The 18,312-nt window shown below is 52.3% G+C and overlaps 1 protein-coding gene across 1 annotated transcript in view; it reads right to left on the reverse strand.

Annotated features, from left to right (window-relative positions):
- Positions 1-379: 379 nt before the first annotated feature.
- LOC133354817 (solute carrier family 12 member 4-like) overlaps positions 380-18,312 on the reverse strand; it is a 65,098-nt gene continuing 47,165 nt past the window's right edge. Inside the window, 10 exon segments of the mRNA XM_061571961.1 lie at positions 380-3,018; positions 5,592-5,725; positions 6,355-6,626; positions 8,513-8,659; positions 9,921-10,028; positions 11,621-11,752; positions 12,518-12,687; positions 14,687-14,882; positions 15,627-15,795; positions 16,894-16,998. Of these exon segments, the coding sequence (XP_061427945.1) occupies positions 2,927-3,018; positions 5,592-5,725; positions 6,355-6,626; positions 8,513-8,659; positions 9,921-10,028; positions 11,621-11,752; positions 12,518-12,687; positions 14,687-14,882; positions 15,627-15,795; positions 16,894-16,998 (1,525 nt within the window). The 3' untranslated portion in view covers positions 380-2,926.

An 18,312-nucleotide genomic window follows, 5' to 3' on the forward strand; every position in this document is an offset into this window, starting at 1 on the left:
GCAGCACATGATTGTTGGCGAGTTCCCCCGAAAAGGTTAAACAAAAATTGCTAATCTTCTTGGTTCTTTCGGTAAAGTCACGTAGAAGAGAAAAAAATAAATAAAACATAATAAAATAATTCTTCTTCTTGGTTCTTTCGGTAAAGTCACGTAGAAGGCAAGTAATAAAATAATAAAAATAAAACATAATAAAATAACTCTCACGACGTTTCGGCCACAACGCAAGTAGCCGTCCTCAATTGAAAAACAGGTCTGTCGGAAAGACAGCGTCTGAATGAACACCACCAGGTTTGGCAGCGTATAATTAAGCTGGGTTGGACAGACCTGTTCTTCACCTGAGGACGGCTGCTTGCGTTGTGGGCGAAACGTCGTGAGAATGATTTTATTATGTTTTATTTTTATTATTTTATTATTTCCCTTCTTCGTGACTTTTCCCGAAAAAACCAAGAAGATGAATCCCTGCAGTCACGAAAGCTTTAAATCGAAAAATTGCTTAAATAATAATAATCATCATGATTCAATCGTTTTAATAGTCACGCTCTATTCTTGTTTATTGTGAGACGTGGTAAGGGTGGTGTATATAGTTTTTTTTTTTAAGAGATGGACCCAATTTCAAAGCAGTATATTTCACGATAGCAACATGTTACAATTACACAAAAAGATACCAACGGTTTAATGAGTTATCAAGTTTTACTAACCATTTTATAAATGCTCTATGTGCCCTCCACCTGCTGTACGGACAACATCGAGACGATAGTTGAATTCGTCCCAAACGCCTCTCAAAGTGAGTTCTTCCACTGAAGTCACCGCTGCCGTGATTCTGCTTTTGAGGTCATCCAGATTAGTCGCTAATGGTGGCACAAAAACAACACGGTCTTTGACGTATCCCCACAAGAAAAAGTCGCAGGGTGTGATGATGTCTGGGGATCTTGGGGGCCAAGAGTGTAGCGCCAAGTCTTGGGGTCCTGTGCGACCTATCCAACGTTGAGGCAGTGTGTCTTGCGAATGACTGAGGCTAGGGGCTGTTTGTGCGCTGGGAGAGGCATCGAGCGGTAATCATTTGTAACTCTATGCCTCGCCCTCTCTATGCCCCGCCCTTTCAAGTGGTAAGAGTTTCATTCATGGGCGGTTCGTGGTTGCAGAGATATAGCGATTTCAAATCGGGTCCATCTTTATCAAACACCCTGTATTTTTAGGTCGCGAGTCGAGTCCGAAATACATCCCTACCTTTAATATTAATGGCAAAAGCCATTCCCATTTACAATATTTCGTTTTACGCGTTTTTATTTAAGACCGCATCCTTGCGTAAATCGAGGATTAACTTGTATTTAAATCGCACGTAATTAAGATGCTGACCATATGTGCAGTGGTCACTCAATGCGAGCCCATGCTTTACACCCAGTCCTGACTGCGCAAACACTACCAGGCCAATTGCACCATCAACCGGTCATCTCAAAGAGGTCCCGCGTAACAGTAGCGACTGTGCTGCATCTGCCAACATGGCAACCTCTTCATCCAAATACAATTTCAAGTGTTTAGTTTCTTGCCAATCCCCCCCTCCTCCCCCGCACCTCTAATTAGCACGTTTGCCTACATAACGGTGCGAAATAAGTTCAACACACATACGTCCATACACGTGGCTCAAAGTAGAGGCATTGTGTAGAAACACAGGCCGAAAACATCTCACCAAGTCTCCGTAAACAGCAATAACGTCTACACTAACAGTACAAAGCGACAACGCTTTGTACCCTTTGCCAATCTCACAGTTAGATGGAGGGCCCTCCAAGCCCCATACGAGACGATACAACACGCTGGTCATTGGGGAATGGTGAAGGTGGGTAGGATGCCAAGTAGCAGCACAATGGACGTGCATCCACTTTCCTCTGCTGCTCACCACACAGTGCTACGGCTGCCGACAACAACCTCAGGTGCTCAATGGATGGCCCCATTCAAAGCACGATCCAGGCTGAAAACCTGCTTAGCTTCCAAGAAGAAATAGAACAGGGAGCATATCCCCAGGTGATTTTGGACACAGGCATAACTGTAATCATAAAACAAAAATAGTTTTGTCCATCCATGTATCCATGTAGGTCACGTTATCACTGCACAGTCTACTCACAAACGGCAATTTAACAGCACTTTGGCTAGGGTGCCCTGTGCCCCTCGGGAGCCGATGCCCGATTTGCTAGCTCAACAAGATTCCATTGATCGAAAGGTTATGCTAACACTGAAGAATCGTGTGTTGGAAAACGAATCGCAATGCATCGTCACCGCTCGTATTGAATATACATACATCTATATATATCAAGAGGCAAGCTAAATATATTCGGGTGGCTTGTGTTCGTTTCCGTTTGCCAGCGCTTGTACTGTGAACACAACTGAAAAAAAGAAGATTGCGCCTTAAAACTAAAATGTATCGTTTTTTCCTTCCCATTAATGTTGGCACCCACATACTGGGGAGAAAAAAAGATGACGACCGGCGGATACGCGGGTGCCGACACTTGTCAAAAAATAAAACAACCTTTTAAACCGAGAGGCAGTAGCCTCAGCCGGGTCGACACACGTCACCGTGACTCGACCGCCCGCACCGCCGAAAACATCCGGCGGCCAAACACACGGCCGGATGGGACGGTGCTCGCCCACGCGGCCAGGCCTAAGCCAAAGGCTGCCACCGATCCGACCGGCTAGAATTAAAACACGACTTGCCAACTCTAACTACAACGAGTACACTTTACAACAAGACACGACGCCACAACTGCTAACGGGCCACAGACCTCGACGTGCATTGTGTGTTTTACGTTTCCCTACTGACGGAGGGCCCGTACCCCCCCCCCCCCTCGCAGCATGATCGTTTGTTTGTTTGTTTGCAGGGTTGTTGACGCACACAGCACCGGGAAGGCCGCCGCTCTCTCCAATCGGTGCCGAGTCAGGAGTAGATGGTGATCACTTCGCCACCGCCACCCCTCACCAGCAGAACGCGCTCCAAGCCTTCGGTCAGAACCTCCAGGAACTCCATGTCTGGGGCACGAAGTGGCGGATGAAAGGTAACGCACGGTTGTGCTCATGCGTGGACAACTTCTTAACAACCATACTAAACGGTGGGAAGGCATTGCGCTCAATGTACTGCAACTCGTATAATCCCTTTACACCATTGGAACCTTCCTTTGCCAGTAGCAAAATATGATAATTGTTTTTTTACGCTTTTATCTGGCAACAAAACTGACACCTTTTGGCGTCATCTGGTCCAACACCATGTGAGACTCGGCTCTAAGAAAAGCTGTCTCGGGTGTGGACCAATCAACTTCAAGGACAGTGCATACATTATCAGAGTTGTGTTTTTTGTTTGCATTATGACCGCAGGTATTGTGGTCAATGCAAACATGACTCCTTGTAAAAATGGTGTCAGTTTTGTTGCCAGATAAAAGGGTAAAAAAACAATTATCGTATGATCCCCACAGCTCTTTGTTAATCCACTGGCAGCTGAAGGCTTCCCCATGTCGGCTCGATCATGGGGGAATCTTTATTTTGTATCCTACTTCATCCGGCAACGTGGAGGTGGAATTGATACATCCGGCTAAGAAAGTGCGTGTTTGAGATTCCCCACCGTAAGTAAACTATGAAACAATGTTTTATTTTACCAGGCAAGGCCCACTTGAGCTATATCGGTCTCTTTCAGAAGTGACCGGGTCACAAATGATAGTTCCACGAAGTGGCTTATCACGTGCACATTTATAGCAGCCAAACACTCTAAATGCACGGGGAGAGAACACGCAAACCCCAAATATACAGGCGTCAGGGTTAAAATCGAACCCATGACCTCCTGTATACCAGGCGAGGTAGTTAACATCCGCTGGTGGATGAAAGCTTCCCCATGCAGTCTTCATCCGGCAACGTGGGGGTGTAATTCTCAAACCCTACTCAGGGCATGTGTTTGACATTCCCCCACGATAAGAACCAGAAGTGTGGCACCTCTGGGAGGCAGTGCAGCAGGATGCTGATCTATCTGCATGGAGGTTAAAAGTTCCTCCTTTCATATGCGTGAGGCATTTCTTCCGCACTCTGATTCCTCCCACGCGGACACACACAAAAAAAAAACGACTCTCAAAATGAGGCACTGGCCAAACATTGTAAATTAAACGGAACGTGCGCAGTTTGAAGAAATGACCCCCACCCCGACAGGACATCAGAAGCCCACGCTTTAGCGCCGACTGCTCATGCGGCTTCCCGGAAATTTCTCAGCAAGTTTGAAATCAATCGTCCGATCAATAGGGCATTTTATTTCTAGCGAGTGCCACCCTCATTATCCGTGCTTCCGCCTGCCCGTCCACCCACCACTCGCTGCCAGCTGGCAGCGGCTGGGAAAATACAATTCGAAGTTGTTCTTTCAGCGTGCTTGCAATTTATCCCCCAACTGTATAAAGATTTGTGCTGCGGCCATACTCGTCGTGAGTCGAAGACTTTTCCATAAGGAGCACCGACAGTGAGCAGTGCACCGCATTGTGCCAGGGACTGGCCCCCGAATATCACACCGCGGAAATAACTTCCTGCTTTTGAAGTCTCTGCAGCGGTCTTCTTCAATCCGCACTGGGAACGCCAGTTTTAATTTGGCACGATTGTCGCACGCCAATGAAACCAGCATTCGTATTTCTCTCAACTGGAATAGCTTGGAAAAATGTTCATAATCATACTGAAATCATACTGAACATCATCATACTGACACTATTTACTCACTTCCACTTGAGAACCCAGTTTAAACTGGTAGGAACCTCCTGGTTACACCAGCTCACAGGGGATTATTGTGTCAGTCGTGCCGGGAGGGGCTGGGTGGGGAGGGAGGGGAGGGTGGGGAGGGGCTGGGTGGGGAGGGTGGGGCTGGGTGGGGAGGGGATGGTGGGGAGGGGCTGGGTGGGGAGGGTGGGGCTGGGTGGGGGGTGGGAGGGGTGGGGCTGGGTGGGGAGGGGCTGGTCACCCCGTGGTGCCCTTATAAAACTCAAGGTTTAACCTACTCACGCCGGCTTGTGCCCGCCCTCACAGTCGGGCATATTTGCGGAATACACCACGCCGCCGTTGACCCTGGCCATTGACCGAGCAACCCAACGTTCCTATCAGCTCCCTCCGCAGGAATGTGTTTTCCAGTGGCTGAAATCCAGATTCGAACCCAGGATGCCAGCGATGCCGGCTCGGTGCTCTGAGCCGGTATCACGAGGTCTCGAGACACGTCAAGGCATTGTGATGCATCACATGGGAATGGAGTAGGAGTACCCACATTCACTCCGCACCGGGGAAGTTGAACCGGCGACCTCCGGATCGCACGTCCAGTGACACATTACGCACCGCAAGCCAGCCGCATTCCCTAGATTGAAAACTATTTACAACTCCTTTTCCTTACCCCGCACCTCCGACAAACAGCACGGGCGGCTACGTACGGTGCAAAATAATCCGAATAGAATTGGACGAACAATAAAGTAGAAATAGATCGTGTCGGGCTCCGACACCGACTCGGTGTATCTGGCATGGTTGATAGCCCCCCAACCACCACCACCTCCCACCCCCCCCTCCGCCCGATCACGCTGCCGCAGTGAGAAGGATACAATTCTCGTTGCCGTGGGGGTTGCGTGGGGGGCCCGGCATGTTGAGCAGCACGAGGCGTGAGTCGTGGGAGCGGCTCACGATGACCTCGTTGAGCTTCACGGCCGTGTGCATGCGGCGCACGTTCGACTGGTTCCTGGCGATTGGGGGAAGAGAACGACAAGCGGTTCGCCGTCGAGTACGTTGGTCTAGCTGCGGCGGCGGCGGCTTGGCACGGCCACGCCACGTCCGATTAGCACGGTTGGCTACGTACGGCGAGAAAGAAGGTCAACATGCATACAATGCACGATCGTGTACGAGCACTGGGCCGCCACCAGGCTCATGCGATCTGGAGCTGGTGGCGTGTCTATGTGCACGTGTGTGTGTGTGTGTGTGTTCCCAGGCTCGCATCTCGTTACGCAGTTGAAATCCCCCAGGACAATGTAGGCTCCTTTCATGGACTGGGCATCTCAGGTTGTTTCTTGCTGCTATATTTACTTCTATTAAAATATTATACTTTTGAATGCCACCCATTCTCAATCCCCCGTGCCTGTCATGGGGTTTTTTTGACCGTGCTTGGGCACTCTGGCGAGTGCGAGTTGGTAATGGAGGACAGGGAGGGCCGGACCTGTTCAGATGGGCCGAAAAATACTACACCACGTGTCTGCCAACAACAATGTCTTGTCGGTAAACAAAATAAAAAAAATCCCGGAATGAATTCATGCAGCACACCGACCCGGAGCCACCGAAACCGCTGCCGCCACTCCGGTGTCCCGCGCTACTCACGGCTTGATGCTGAGCAAGTCACGGAAGCCCTCGGGCGTGTTGGCGCTGGGCGGCGCTTGGCCACGCTGCTCGCGCTCCTTGGTCCACGTCATGTGGATCTTGTCACCGTCAGTGACGGCGTCGGCGCGAGAAGACACAAGCTCATTGCCCGCGGCGGCTCCGGCGGCTCCGGCTCCGGAAGTGCCGGCTCCGCTTCCACACCCTCCTTCCTCCTCCGACGAGCACAGGCTCTCGGAGTGGGACTGCCGGCTCGAGTCCCTCACCAGCTGGGCCTGTTGGAGGTCATGCCCCGGGGTGTGGCGGGGGTGGGGGGGGATTAGTGGCGAGATGTTATCGTATTCTTAGGTTTTTTTGGTAAAGTCACGTAGGTAAAAACATTAAAAAGTAAAATAAAATAAAAATCACGACGTTTCGGAGGCAACACAAGCTTCCGTCTTCAGGTGGTACCGTCACAGCCACGACAGCTGTATCAAGTAAATGAGAGATTGCAGTAGCTACCACTCCGTTTATATAATGGTTGAAGAAGGTGGTGGGGCAAGGGCCGCATACTTTTTATTAATATGGTAAGGTGAGGCTTAAGACTAAGAATAGACTGCATAACAAAGGCTGAGCCTTTGTTATGGAGAGGTGCGGTTTGTGACTCAACCTGTGACAGGGAGACTCGCCTGGTATGCAGGAGGTCGTGTGTGTGATCCCGACCCCGAGGATGCCTGCTGTATATTTGGAGTTTGTGTGTCTCTCTCCCCGTGGTCACGTGGACTTGTCTCCGGGTCCTCCGGTTTTTGCCTCCACGTTTAGTAACATGTGTTTAGATTATATTATTGGTTCTTTCAGTAAAGTCACGTAGAAGGAAAATAACAAAAATATAAAACAATAAAAATTCTCACGACGTTTCGACTGCAACACAAGCAATCATCATCAGGTGTGAAATCCACAGCAAGAAATTTTGAAAAAAGTGGCGTTTTTTTTCTTAACGTCAGCACCACGGACAGCGATTTGGCAGTTGGCCAGATGGACGAGTCCATCTATGTTCGGGACAGAGGAGGGAGGAGCAGAAAATGGAATGCGGTCTGAAAGTCACCGCAAGCGTGAACACAATCAATTAAGACCCGAAATGGTTCATCAAATCCTTCCAATGATTGCTAAGCCAGAATCCATCTTCTCGGTTGAAATTGTCTCTGTGTTTGTATATGTGGATTTCGCACCTGATGATGATTGCTTGTGTTGCAGTCGCAACGTCGTGAGAATTTGTATTGTTTTTTATATTTTTTATTTTTTTATTTCCCTTCTGCGTGACTTTACCGAAAGAACCAAGAATACGAATCCCTGCAGTCACGAAAGCTTTAAATCAAAATGTGTTTATATTATTTGGCTGCTTTACATTTCCACGTGGCTTTTGAAACAGAGCTTCACAGCTCTTAAAAAAGAGCTACACAGCTCACTGGGCTTTACCTGGTGAATAAAACTTTTTTTTGTAAGAGGTAAAGTTGCAGCAGCGCAATTTTTGCTCGTAATTAAATGTCAAGGTTATTCTGTTTAACAAGGCGAGAACTCGCAGAGGCGAGGATAATCTCATTCACAAGGGTGACCTAAGCAAAAAAACCACAAGGCAACATCACTCGCCACTGGCTCTGTATGTGAAGCGAAGCACCTTGGCAACGACCTTGCACTACAATGGCACGAACGCCAGATGTACATTTTTGTGTTTATTATTGAAGAGAGCGGTCGAGAGCCCCCACTGGAGGGGATTTTTTTCGCCAACTCTTTCACGTGGCCAGACATCTTTACCCCACCACACACGACCTGGGTTTTCTTCTTCTTGGTTCTTTCGGTAAAGTCACATAGAAGAGAAATAATAAAATAATATAAATAAAACATAATAAAATACAATTCTCACGACGTTTCGGCCACAACGCAAGCAGCCGTCCTCCCTTCTACGTGACTTTACCGAAAGAACCAAGAAGATGAATCCCTGCAGTCACGAAAGCTTTAAATCGAGACCTGGTTTTTCATTCAAAATAATCCATCGATTCATTGCTTGTCGCAACGGTCGACCGTTGCGTCTATCCTCAGCAAGGGACGGTGAACAGCTGTGAGCGTGGAATCGGCGGCGAGCGGCGCCGCTTGCCGAGCAGCGAGCGACGGAGCGGCACCGCACCTCCTCGGGCGACACCGGTTCGGACCCCGTCGTGGTGCCGTGCTCGTCCGTGTCGCTCGTCGCGTTGGCGCCGGGGCCGCCGCCGGGGCCGCCACGGCGCCGCTTGCCGCGGATCGATCCCCGCGACACGTCTGTGATGCTCTGGATCTAAAGCGGGGGGACGGGGCACGCGCACGCACGCACACGCACGCACACGCACGCACACGCACGCACGCGCGCGTTTACACGGCGTCACCAACTCTCGCCGCATCGCGCGGCAAGTGGCCGTCAGGAACGTTCTGCAGTGCGAGTGCGGTCGCTGGTCTCGAACCGCGGCCCACGCCGCCACCCGCTTGCATCGTCCGCTGCCGTCATTTCAGGTATTCACCGTGAGGCTGCCCCTGGCTCACACGAGCTCACTCGCCAAACTCGACGTGTACGTGTGTACGCTGAACTTCTTCCGCACCGTACGGAGCCAACCGCGCTAATCAAAGGTGCGGGGCGGGGGGGGGAAGGACAACAAACTAAACACAAAAAGGAGTTTTCAATCGACATTTCAACGTGCAAGGCTCCAGTAGCTTCCAAATGTCGGAAGACGTGGACATACGGGCACAGCTGGATCAACTCCCCGCCGAATGAAAGAAACCTCACCGTGCATACACACACACACACGTGTGCATGGTCGCACACGTTGCACCTTGTAACCACTGCGCACGTAACCAGAGTTTAATTCCGTACCGTCAGCGCATTTATGTATATTTTGTTTGTTTCAACTCGAGATGGCATTGAATTCTGGCTGCACACAGTCTGAAAGTGCTTACGTTAGCAAACGCTGTCGCCATCACGGACATTGTCGGCGGCGGCGGGAACATATAAATATTTATGTGAACACGTTGTAACCGCGTATTGTTCAGCACGGTGTCCGACGTTTTGCCCCACGTGCTGGAAGCTTCTTCGGGGAGTTCCTGTCGACCTAGGGCAGTGTTTCTGAAACCTTGTTGGCCCGCGGACCACGCAGCTGCCCACCCCTGGTGACAAATCACCTCTCTCTCTCCAAATACCACTCATTACCAGAACATAATTTTTTTTATGCATCCATCACGGTGTTTTTTAGGTGAGGGGGGAGAGAGAGGCATTTGGATGTCAGAGTTAGGGTAGTTTAATCAGGGTAGTTTACATAACCTCAATTTTTTTCTTAAACATCAGAAGTAAAAAATATGAATTAACGTCCAAAAACAAAAGGTATAATAAACTTCGTCATTATTGTCCGGATCAACCTGCGTTTGCAACACAGCCCTGCGGGCCACCTGGAAAGCCGGGGGAGCGTACTCTGAGACCCACCAGTGGCTACCGAGGACCACACTCTGAGACCCACTGCGCGAGTGGGGTACGGCCGGGCCCCATGTCACTAACCGCCGGGGTGCGTTACCTCTCGCTCGCGTTCCCACTTGGACAGGCGCATCTGCTTGAGCATCTGGCAGCGCTGCTCCATCATCAGAGTGCGCTCGTACGTGTAGGCAGAAATGTCGCTGTCGTGCTGCGACGGACGGAAGGACGAGCGAACGAATGACCGAATGAATGAATGAACCCGACGGACACTCAAACGGCAATGGTTTTTCACTTGAAGGCATTCTCATCGCTCCATCGCAGGTACTCACATTGAGCAAGGGAACTTTTCCGATGATATTTTGTCGTGTGTTTTGTTGCGTGCGTTGTTGCACTCGGCTGTTTCTGTGCACGGCTATGAATGCGTTGCGTCTCGAGGTGTGTGTTGCGAATGTAAGTTCGCAAAATGTGTGCGAAAACGTGTGTGCTGCTACTACACTCGTGTGCTGCTACTACACGTGTGTGCTGCTACTACACGCGTGTGCTGCTACTACACACGTGTGCTGCTACTACACTCGTGTGCTGCTACTACACGCGTGTGCTGCTACTACACGCGTGCGCTGCTACTACACACGTGTGCTGCTACTACACTCGTGTGCTGCTACTACACGCGTGTGCTGCTACTACACGCGTGCGCTGCTACTACACACGTGTGCTGCTACTACACACGTGTGCTGCTACTACACGCGTGCGCTGCTACTACACACGTGTGCTGCTACTACACTCGTGCGCTGCTACTACACAAAAGTGTGCTGCTACTACACTCGTGTGCTGCTACTACACGCGTGTGCTGCTACTACACGCGTGCGCTGCTACTACACACGTGTGCTGCTACTACACACGTGTGCTGCTACTACTCTCGTGTGCTGCTACTACACGCGTGTGCTGCTACTACACGCGTGCGCTGCTACTACACACGTGTGCTGCTACTACACACGTGTGCTGCTACTACTCTCGTGTGCTGCTACTACATGCGTGTGCTGCTACTACACGCGTGTGCTGCTACTACACTCGTGTGCTGCTACTACACGCGTGTGCTGCTACTACACGCGTGCGCTGCTACTACACACGTGTGCTACTACACTTGTGCGCTGCTACTACACTCGTGTGCTGCTACTACACGTGTGTGCTGCTACTACACGCGTGCGCTGCTACTACACACGTGTGCTGCTACTACACACGTGTGCTGCTACTACTCTCGTGTGCTGCTACTACACGCGTGTGCTGCTACTACATGCGTGCGCTGCTACTACACACGTGTGCTGCTACTACACTCGTGTGCTGCTACTACACGCGTGCGCTGCTACTACACACGTGTGCTGCTACTACACTCGTGTGCTGCTACTACACGCGTGCGCTGCTACTACACGCGTGCGCTGCTACTACACGCGTGTGCAAACGGCACTTGTGCACACTATCGGTGTGCGAGCGTATCATCATGCCCGTGATTACCACCATCGTAATCACTGCAAGTTTCAACTCCATCAACACCACCACCACCCACCACCACCTTCGAAATCACCACAACTGTCACCACCCTCACCAGCACCAAATGAAGATCATCCACCACCACCATCACACCACCACTACCTTAGTCACACTTGCATCATCATCATCATCGACGCCATCATCTCACCAGCAGCACCACCTGCGCAACTGCACCTGTGCGCGTGTGCGATCGAGTGGTCTGCTCCATCTCCAGGTGGTGGTGCGTGTGTCTGTGTGTGCGCAAGCGGTCCTCACCATCTCCACCACCTCCACCTCGGCGTCGATGCGCAGGTGGTACAGGAACATGGCCAGGTCCTTCTTCATCTGAATGCTGTTGTCTTCGAGCTGCGCCACGGTGAAGATGCGCATTTTGCACTTCCTCCACACCTGCATAAATAATAACAGTCGTCGTTCAGCCATCGTCATCCCCCCCATGGTCCTGCAATCCACCTAGCACCAGGCGCACAAGCCGATTTCAACGCTCCATCTCCACGGTGCACGCAATCTCGGGAGCGTTCCATCCTTTGGCCTGCAATACGTGGGGAGCGGTGGTGTAGCGGTTAGCACGCCGCTCCACAAACCCGGCGACCCGAGTTCGATTCCCGCTCACTGCCAACGCCGGTGACGATAATTAGCTGAACCGGTCCTGGACCTCCCCTAGATGGACTCAGCCTCAACTAGGTACTTGGCGCAATGTGTAAACATCACCCTTGGGGAGACCAAGGTGGCCGGGAGTGGTGCTGGCCACCCACAAACTCGTATGCCGTGCCGACCTTCATATGTGCTACTCGCTAACAGCACTTATACCAAAAGTCTGTTAAGGCTATACAGGGGATCTTTGTCTTTGCATATGTGCGTACTTGGCATGTGACCGTGCATGCACGGTATGACTGTGCATGCAAGTGTGCTCGTGCGTCGATACGGTACTGCATGCACGTCGATGCGTCCGTCGCCCGCTACGTATACATACGTTGAACTTCTTTCGCACCGTACGTAGCCAACCGTGCTAAATCGGCGGCGCTACGGAGCATGCGCACGAACGTGCAGGGGCTGCGCCTGAGACTTTGCGTGGACACGTGCGACTGGCGCTAGCCCCCCTCCCCACCCTGGCTGCCCCCCCCCCCACCGGCTGCCCCCTCCCAGCAGCGTCACCTTGTGCTGGCGCAGGAGGAAGGGCAGCAGCATGAGCATGCCGCCGTCGTGCACGATCCACCACACGTCGATGGTGCCCTCGGCGAAGCGCTCCGAGTTGGCGGGGAACAGCGACACGTTCTTGGCGACGAGCAGCGCTCGGTGGGCGGCCGTCGTGGCCCGCACCGTGTCTGCGCGAGATCGTCAGGCGGCAAGCGGAACCGTGAGACACCAAAGGTCGCAACCGGGTACCCGATACCCGTACCCTACCCGATACCCGGCTACCCGTACCCGGCCGGGTATCGGGTAACCGTTTGCGAACCTGGTGCGGCCGGGTACGGGTACGGGTAGGCCGTGAATCACTGGTGAGTAACCGTTTGTCACTCATTTCCCAACGTCTTGTCTCTTCGCACAATTCAAGTTCCTAGAATCAACCCACCCACGCCTGCAACATGGCTTCATCCCAGAGGTCGCAATCGGGTACCCGATACCCGTACCCTACCCGATACCCGGCTACCCGTACCCAGCCGGGTACGGGTAGCCGTTTGCGACCCTGGTGCGGCCGGGTACGGGTCCGGGTAGGCCGTGAGTCACTGGTGAGTCACCGTTTGTCACTCATTTCCCAACGTCTTGTCTCTTTCTCACAATTACAGTTCCTAGAATCAACCTACCCGCGCCTGCAACATGGCTTCATCCCAGAGGTCGCAATCGGGTACCCGATACCCGTACCCTCCCCATACCCAGCTAGCCGTACCCGGCCGGGTACGGGTAAGGAATCAAAACCCGTTTGCGACCTCTGTGAGACACACAGCTGGCGGTGGAGGTGGGGGGGGGGGGGGTGCCAAATACTAATCCGGCATTGCGAAGATTCGCCACGGTTTGATGAATTGCCGCAGTTCGGGAGGTTGCGCTGCTAATCAAGAATTGATTATTCGTTTTTGCCGTCTCTCACGTGTACGGTTTTGTTTGAGGCTAGTGAGAAAGAATGTCCATCAGTGACCTCGCAATCAATTATGCTTATCTTTGTAGATAACACCATCATCACTCTGGCCACAACAATCATTATCACCACCACCACCAAATCTATCACAAACACCACCACCTGGGCCACTAAGGAGCAGACTTTGGAGATCACAACCAAACACCCACCCCCACATCTCCCATCACTAAGCCTCGCGATGTGACCAGCAGCTCCACCACGCTCGCCCCACCGTGCTCGCCGCTCGCTCCACCCCACTCCACCCCACGGCGCTCGCTCCACAAAGCTCGCTCGATCCCCACTCGCTCCACCCCACTCCACCCCACTCTCTCTAGCCCACCACGCTCGCTCCACAAAGCTCGCTCCATCCCCACTCGCTCCACCCCACTCCACCCCACTCCAGCCCACCATGCTCGCTCCACAAAGCTCGCTCGATCCCCACTCACTCCACCCCACTCCACCCCACTCTCTCCAGCCCACCACGCTCGCTCCACAAAGCTTGCTCCATCCCCACTCGCTCCACCCCACTCCACCCCACTCTCTCCAGCTCGCTTCAACGCGCTCGCTCCATCCCCACTCGCTCCACCCCACTCCACCCCACTCTCTCCAGCCCACCACGCTCGCTCCACAAAGCTCGCTCGATCCCCACTCGCTCCACCCCACTCCACCCCACTCTCTCCAGCTCGCTTCAACGCGCTCGCTCCATCCCCACTCGCTCCACCCCACTCCACCCCACTCTTTCCAGCCCACTACGCTCTCTCCACAAAGCTCGCTTCATCTCCACTCACTCCACCCCACTCCACCCCACTCTCTCTAGCCCACCACGCTCGCTCCACAAAGCTTGCTCCATCCCCACTCGCTCCACCCCACTCCACCCGACTCCACCCCACTCTCTCCAGCCCAGCACGCTCGCTCCACAAAGCTCGCTCAATCCCCACTCACTCCACCCCACTCCACCTCACTCTCTCCAGCCCACCACGCTCGCTTCAATGCGCTCGCTCCATCCACACTCGCTCCACCACACTCCACCTCACTCTCTCCAGCCCACGGCGCTCGCTTCAACGCGCTCGCTCCATCCCCACTCGCTCCACCACACTCCACCCCACTCTCTCCAGCTCGCTTCAACGCGCTCGCTCCATCCACACTCGCTCCACCCCACTCCACCCCACTCTCTCCAGCTCGCTTCAACGCGCTCGCTCCAATGCACCCACCGATGAAGGTCTTCCACGAGCGAGGGTCCTCGCTCTGCCGCCAGCCGTACGGCCAGCCCATGACCACGGTGTTGGGCTTCATGCCCCCGAGGCCGCACGACTGGATGAGGTGAGAGATGCCGTCGCGCACGCGTGGAGAGACCACCACCTGGTAGAAGCCCTTCACCTTCTCGATCTCCACCAGCCTCTTGATGGACTGAGGGGATGGCAAACGTCGAGAACGAACATCGTCGACATATCCATCACCGCCCTCGTCGTCGTCGTCATCTCCAACATCCCGACCGCTACCACAGCCATCATCAATCTTGATTCTCACTTCCGTGCCCTCGTCGAGGAGGCCGCTCTCCTCCTATCTTACAGTTACATGCTAATTTCTCACGTTATCATCACTAGCCCAGCCCACTTCTTTATGACCCTTGGGCTACAACCATTTTAAACCTTTTAAAACAGTCTGCCTCAGCAGCAGACCACGCTTTCACACCTGATGACGGACGCTTGTGCTGCGCCGGAAACATCGTGATTTATTTTATTTTATACCTACGTGACGTTACCAAAAGAACCAAAGAGTATATCTATCATCATCATCATCATCGTCACCAAAACCATCATCATCATCACCACTAACGAGGTTCAGGGCATCCACGGGGGCATTGGGGTCCTTTACCAAATGAGTCTCGGGGTGTTAACGCGCGACGTTGATTCTAAATGAGGGACAAATGAGGGCGGGGGATCCGGAGAAAAAGTCCACGCGGCCACGGGGAGAGAGGGAGAGATGCGCAAACTCCAAATGTGCAGCAGCAGCAGGCCGTGTCAGGGTCAACGTAATTAGAACCCCTCTTAACGACCATTCTTTGTTAGCGACTAATCGCTTAACGGCGTAAGCACTTCACGGCCGGTTTCGTGGAACCAATTACCGTCGTTAAGAGGGGTTCTGCGTTACCTGCTCCGCTGCCTGGGCCTCGGCACAGCTAATGAGGAAGTCTCCGTGCAGCACGGAGCCCACGATGGTGAGGCCCTTGCCGGCCTTGAGCTGCGACGCGAAGCTGAGGAGGCGTGGAGCCCTCACCTCCATGCCCTCGCCCAGCTTGAGCAGAACGAGGACCTGCGGCCTACCGAGCGTACAGTTGTTGTGCGAAACGAAGTTAAAGATTTCATGAACAAACCCTTGACATTATAAGCACAGCGGGTATAATGAACGATGCTGCCGGTCTGCAACCTTCCACTGCTGGGCCAAGGCCTCGCCGATTTTCCTGCCTTGGCTTAGTCCTCCTTTGCCAGTAGTGGCCTTAGAGCTCTGTATGTACGTGTGTTGAACTTCTTTCGCACCGTACGTAGCCAACCGTGCTAATGGGAGTTGCAAGTGGATACCCACGCGCGCATGCGCACGATGATTTGATGGACCGTGAAATACCGTCGTCAAAAAACAAACAGCAGCCTTGTACCTGTGCCCTCTGACCTTCGAACACAATAGCCCTACGCAATGAGAATACATTCTGACATTCGCGCGCGCACGCACACACAAGCGCGCGCACAGCAGCAGACCTATCCAATGTGAACACATTCCAAACGTCACGCAATAACATTCACCGTTATCCACCACGTGATAGTAAATTCACCACGGGCATTGCGTCAGTCTAGGGGTACTCTGAAGCCAAGTGAAGTGTCGAACGCTCGCCGGCAGGAGGTCACGGGACAGACCCAGGTACCACGGGTCGAGTGACTGAGATAGCTGCCAGACGCACCACCTGAGCGCCCCACCGTGCCAACTCGCTGCATTTTAGCCGCCCTCGGCGCTTCCGCTCGTTGTTGTTCTTCATCTTTCGTATGGATTAATAACAGTAGATTAAATATGCCATTTTAGATTCATCCACTCAATTGTTTGTTCAGAAGCGGAGTGGACCTCGTCCATTCCTCCTTTTAAGGAGCAAAGACAGCGGCGGCGGCGTGTTTACGATGCGGTCGGTGTTTTGGGATTCGCGGCCGCACACTCGCAGGTCGCCGAATCTTCGATGCGCCCCATTTGTGCATCAGCTGGCCGCATCCGCCACGCCTCCTGGTCCCGATTCGTTTGATGGACGACTGTTGGCGGCGTGGAATGTTGAAGCCGGGAGGTTCGACGGTAGGGTGGTGTGCGAGATGTTGATTTGTTTACGTCGGCCGCAGTCCGCTCGTCGCCGCGAGGGGCATCGCTTTCGTGCCGAGTTCACCTCCAGTTCTTGGTGTGCGGAGGGCCCTCCTCCAGTCGCAGGAGGGCGTATCGCGCCGCGCTGAGCGACAGGCCCCGGATTCCGTCTCCCCACTCCTTCTCCGCACTGGTAACGCGGACAAACAGCCAGTCAGATAGACAGACCGCTCAGGTCAGAAGAACTGAACGAACGACCGGGCACGATATTAGAAGTGGGTGGAAACGGTGATACGTTGTGTAGATGACAGCGCTTGGCGATTCCCTGGCGTGGTGGCGAACGCCTGCAAATTCAGTGCTTTGCAGCTGGCATGACAACACCTCAAAACATGAAAAAGGACCACTGCCCGAAACGTCGCCTACTATGTATGTTTTTATTTTATTTCAATGCAGCGTTATGAGGTTTAGTTTTTGTTATTGGTGCCGCTGGCAGCGCAGTAGTAGCATGGCCACGTGTTATTTAGTTGTATTTTATTTATATATTTTTGTTGAGCGATTTGTTTACCTTTCCTATACCTTTCATTCCAATCAGTGTTTTTGTACTGTTTGTTGTTACAACTCACTGTGCAAAAAGAGTTTCATAGCTCATCGGATTCCTCCAGGCCAAAAAAAGTTAACGATGCTGTTAATCAATGGTTGGTGGCAAGTATTACATCGGTTAGAATTTGTCACACGAGTCGTAGATTCAACCAGTTGAATCTCGGTGAACTTCTTCCGTGGCTTTCATGTAGTCATTCTCTTGTCTGGTTAACTCCAGCAGGCAACAATTACAATCACCAAGGTGCAAACCTGTCAACCCCTTATCAGTGCCCTACCTTATTACACACCAATTCAGACCTTATTGGTCACCCCGTGCTCCTTATAAATCTCAACGTTGACAAATGGATGTGGGTGTGAATTATTACATTGATATGGACTTGAGCCAATAACCTTTTAAATTAAGAATGATGATGTGTAGACCTTTGTCAGTGCCCACTGGATGAGGCAGCCTTCCTGTGCCGTGTCGTTCGTGGGGGTTGTCGGAGTCGGCACATCACAGGAAATGTAAATCCCTTGGTGACTCCGCTCCGTTCTTTTGACCGGTGGGATTGGGTTTCGGAGGTGACCCTTGAAATTACCGCAAAAAGCTGTGGCTCAATGTTGTTTTGGCAGCTAAATGAAAACCATGAGACAGCCAACACCAATCTAATGCATTTGCAGTACGAATTAATTATTAAGAAAACAAGTCGTTTATATTCCAAACAGTTAATTAGTCCGTATTACCTACATTTAAACTGCATTTACACGTAACCTACACCTCACCTATTTAATTAACGCTCAATACAATTTTCCTGCAAGCAGCATTTTTCATTTTACTTGTATACGTGTCGTCAGCCTTTAAGACCAACGCCAAATTCCGGCCTACTCAGGTCCGGGCCAGAGGAGTTTTTTTCCGTCACGCCCC

The sequence above is a fragment of the Lethenteron reissneri genome, chromosome 49 (genome assembly GCF_015708825.2).
Source record: "Lethenteron reissneri isolate LAM-NWPU_2019-01 chromosome 49, ASM1570882v1, whole genome shotgun sequence".
NCBI lineage: Eukaryota > Metazoa > Chordata > Hyperoartia > Petromyzontiformes > Petromyzontidae > Lethenteron > Lethenteron reissneri.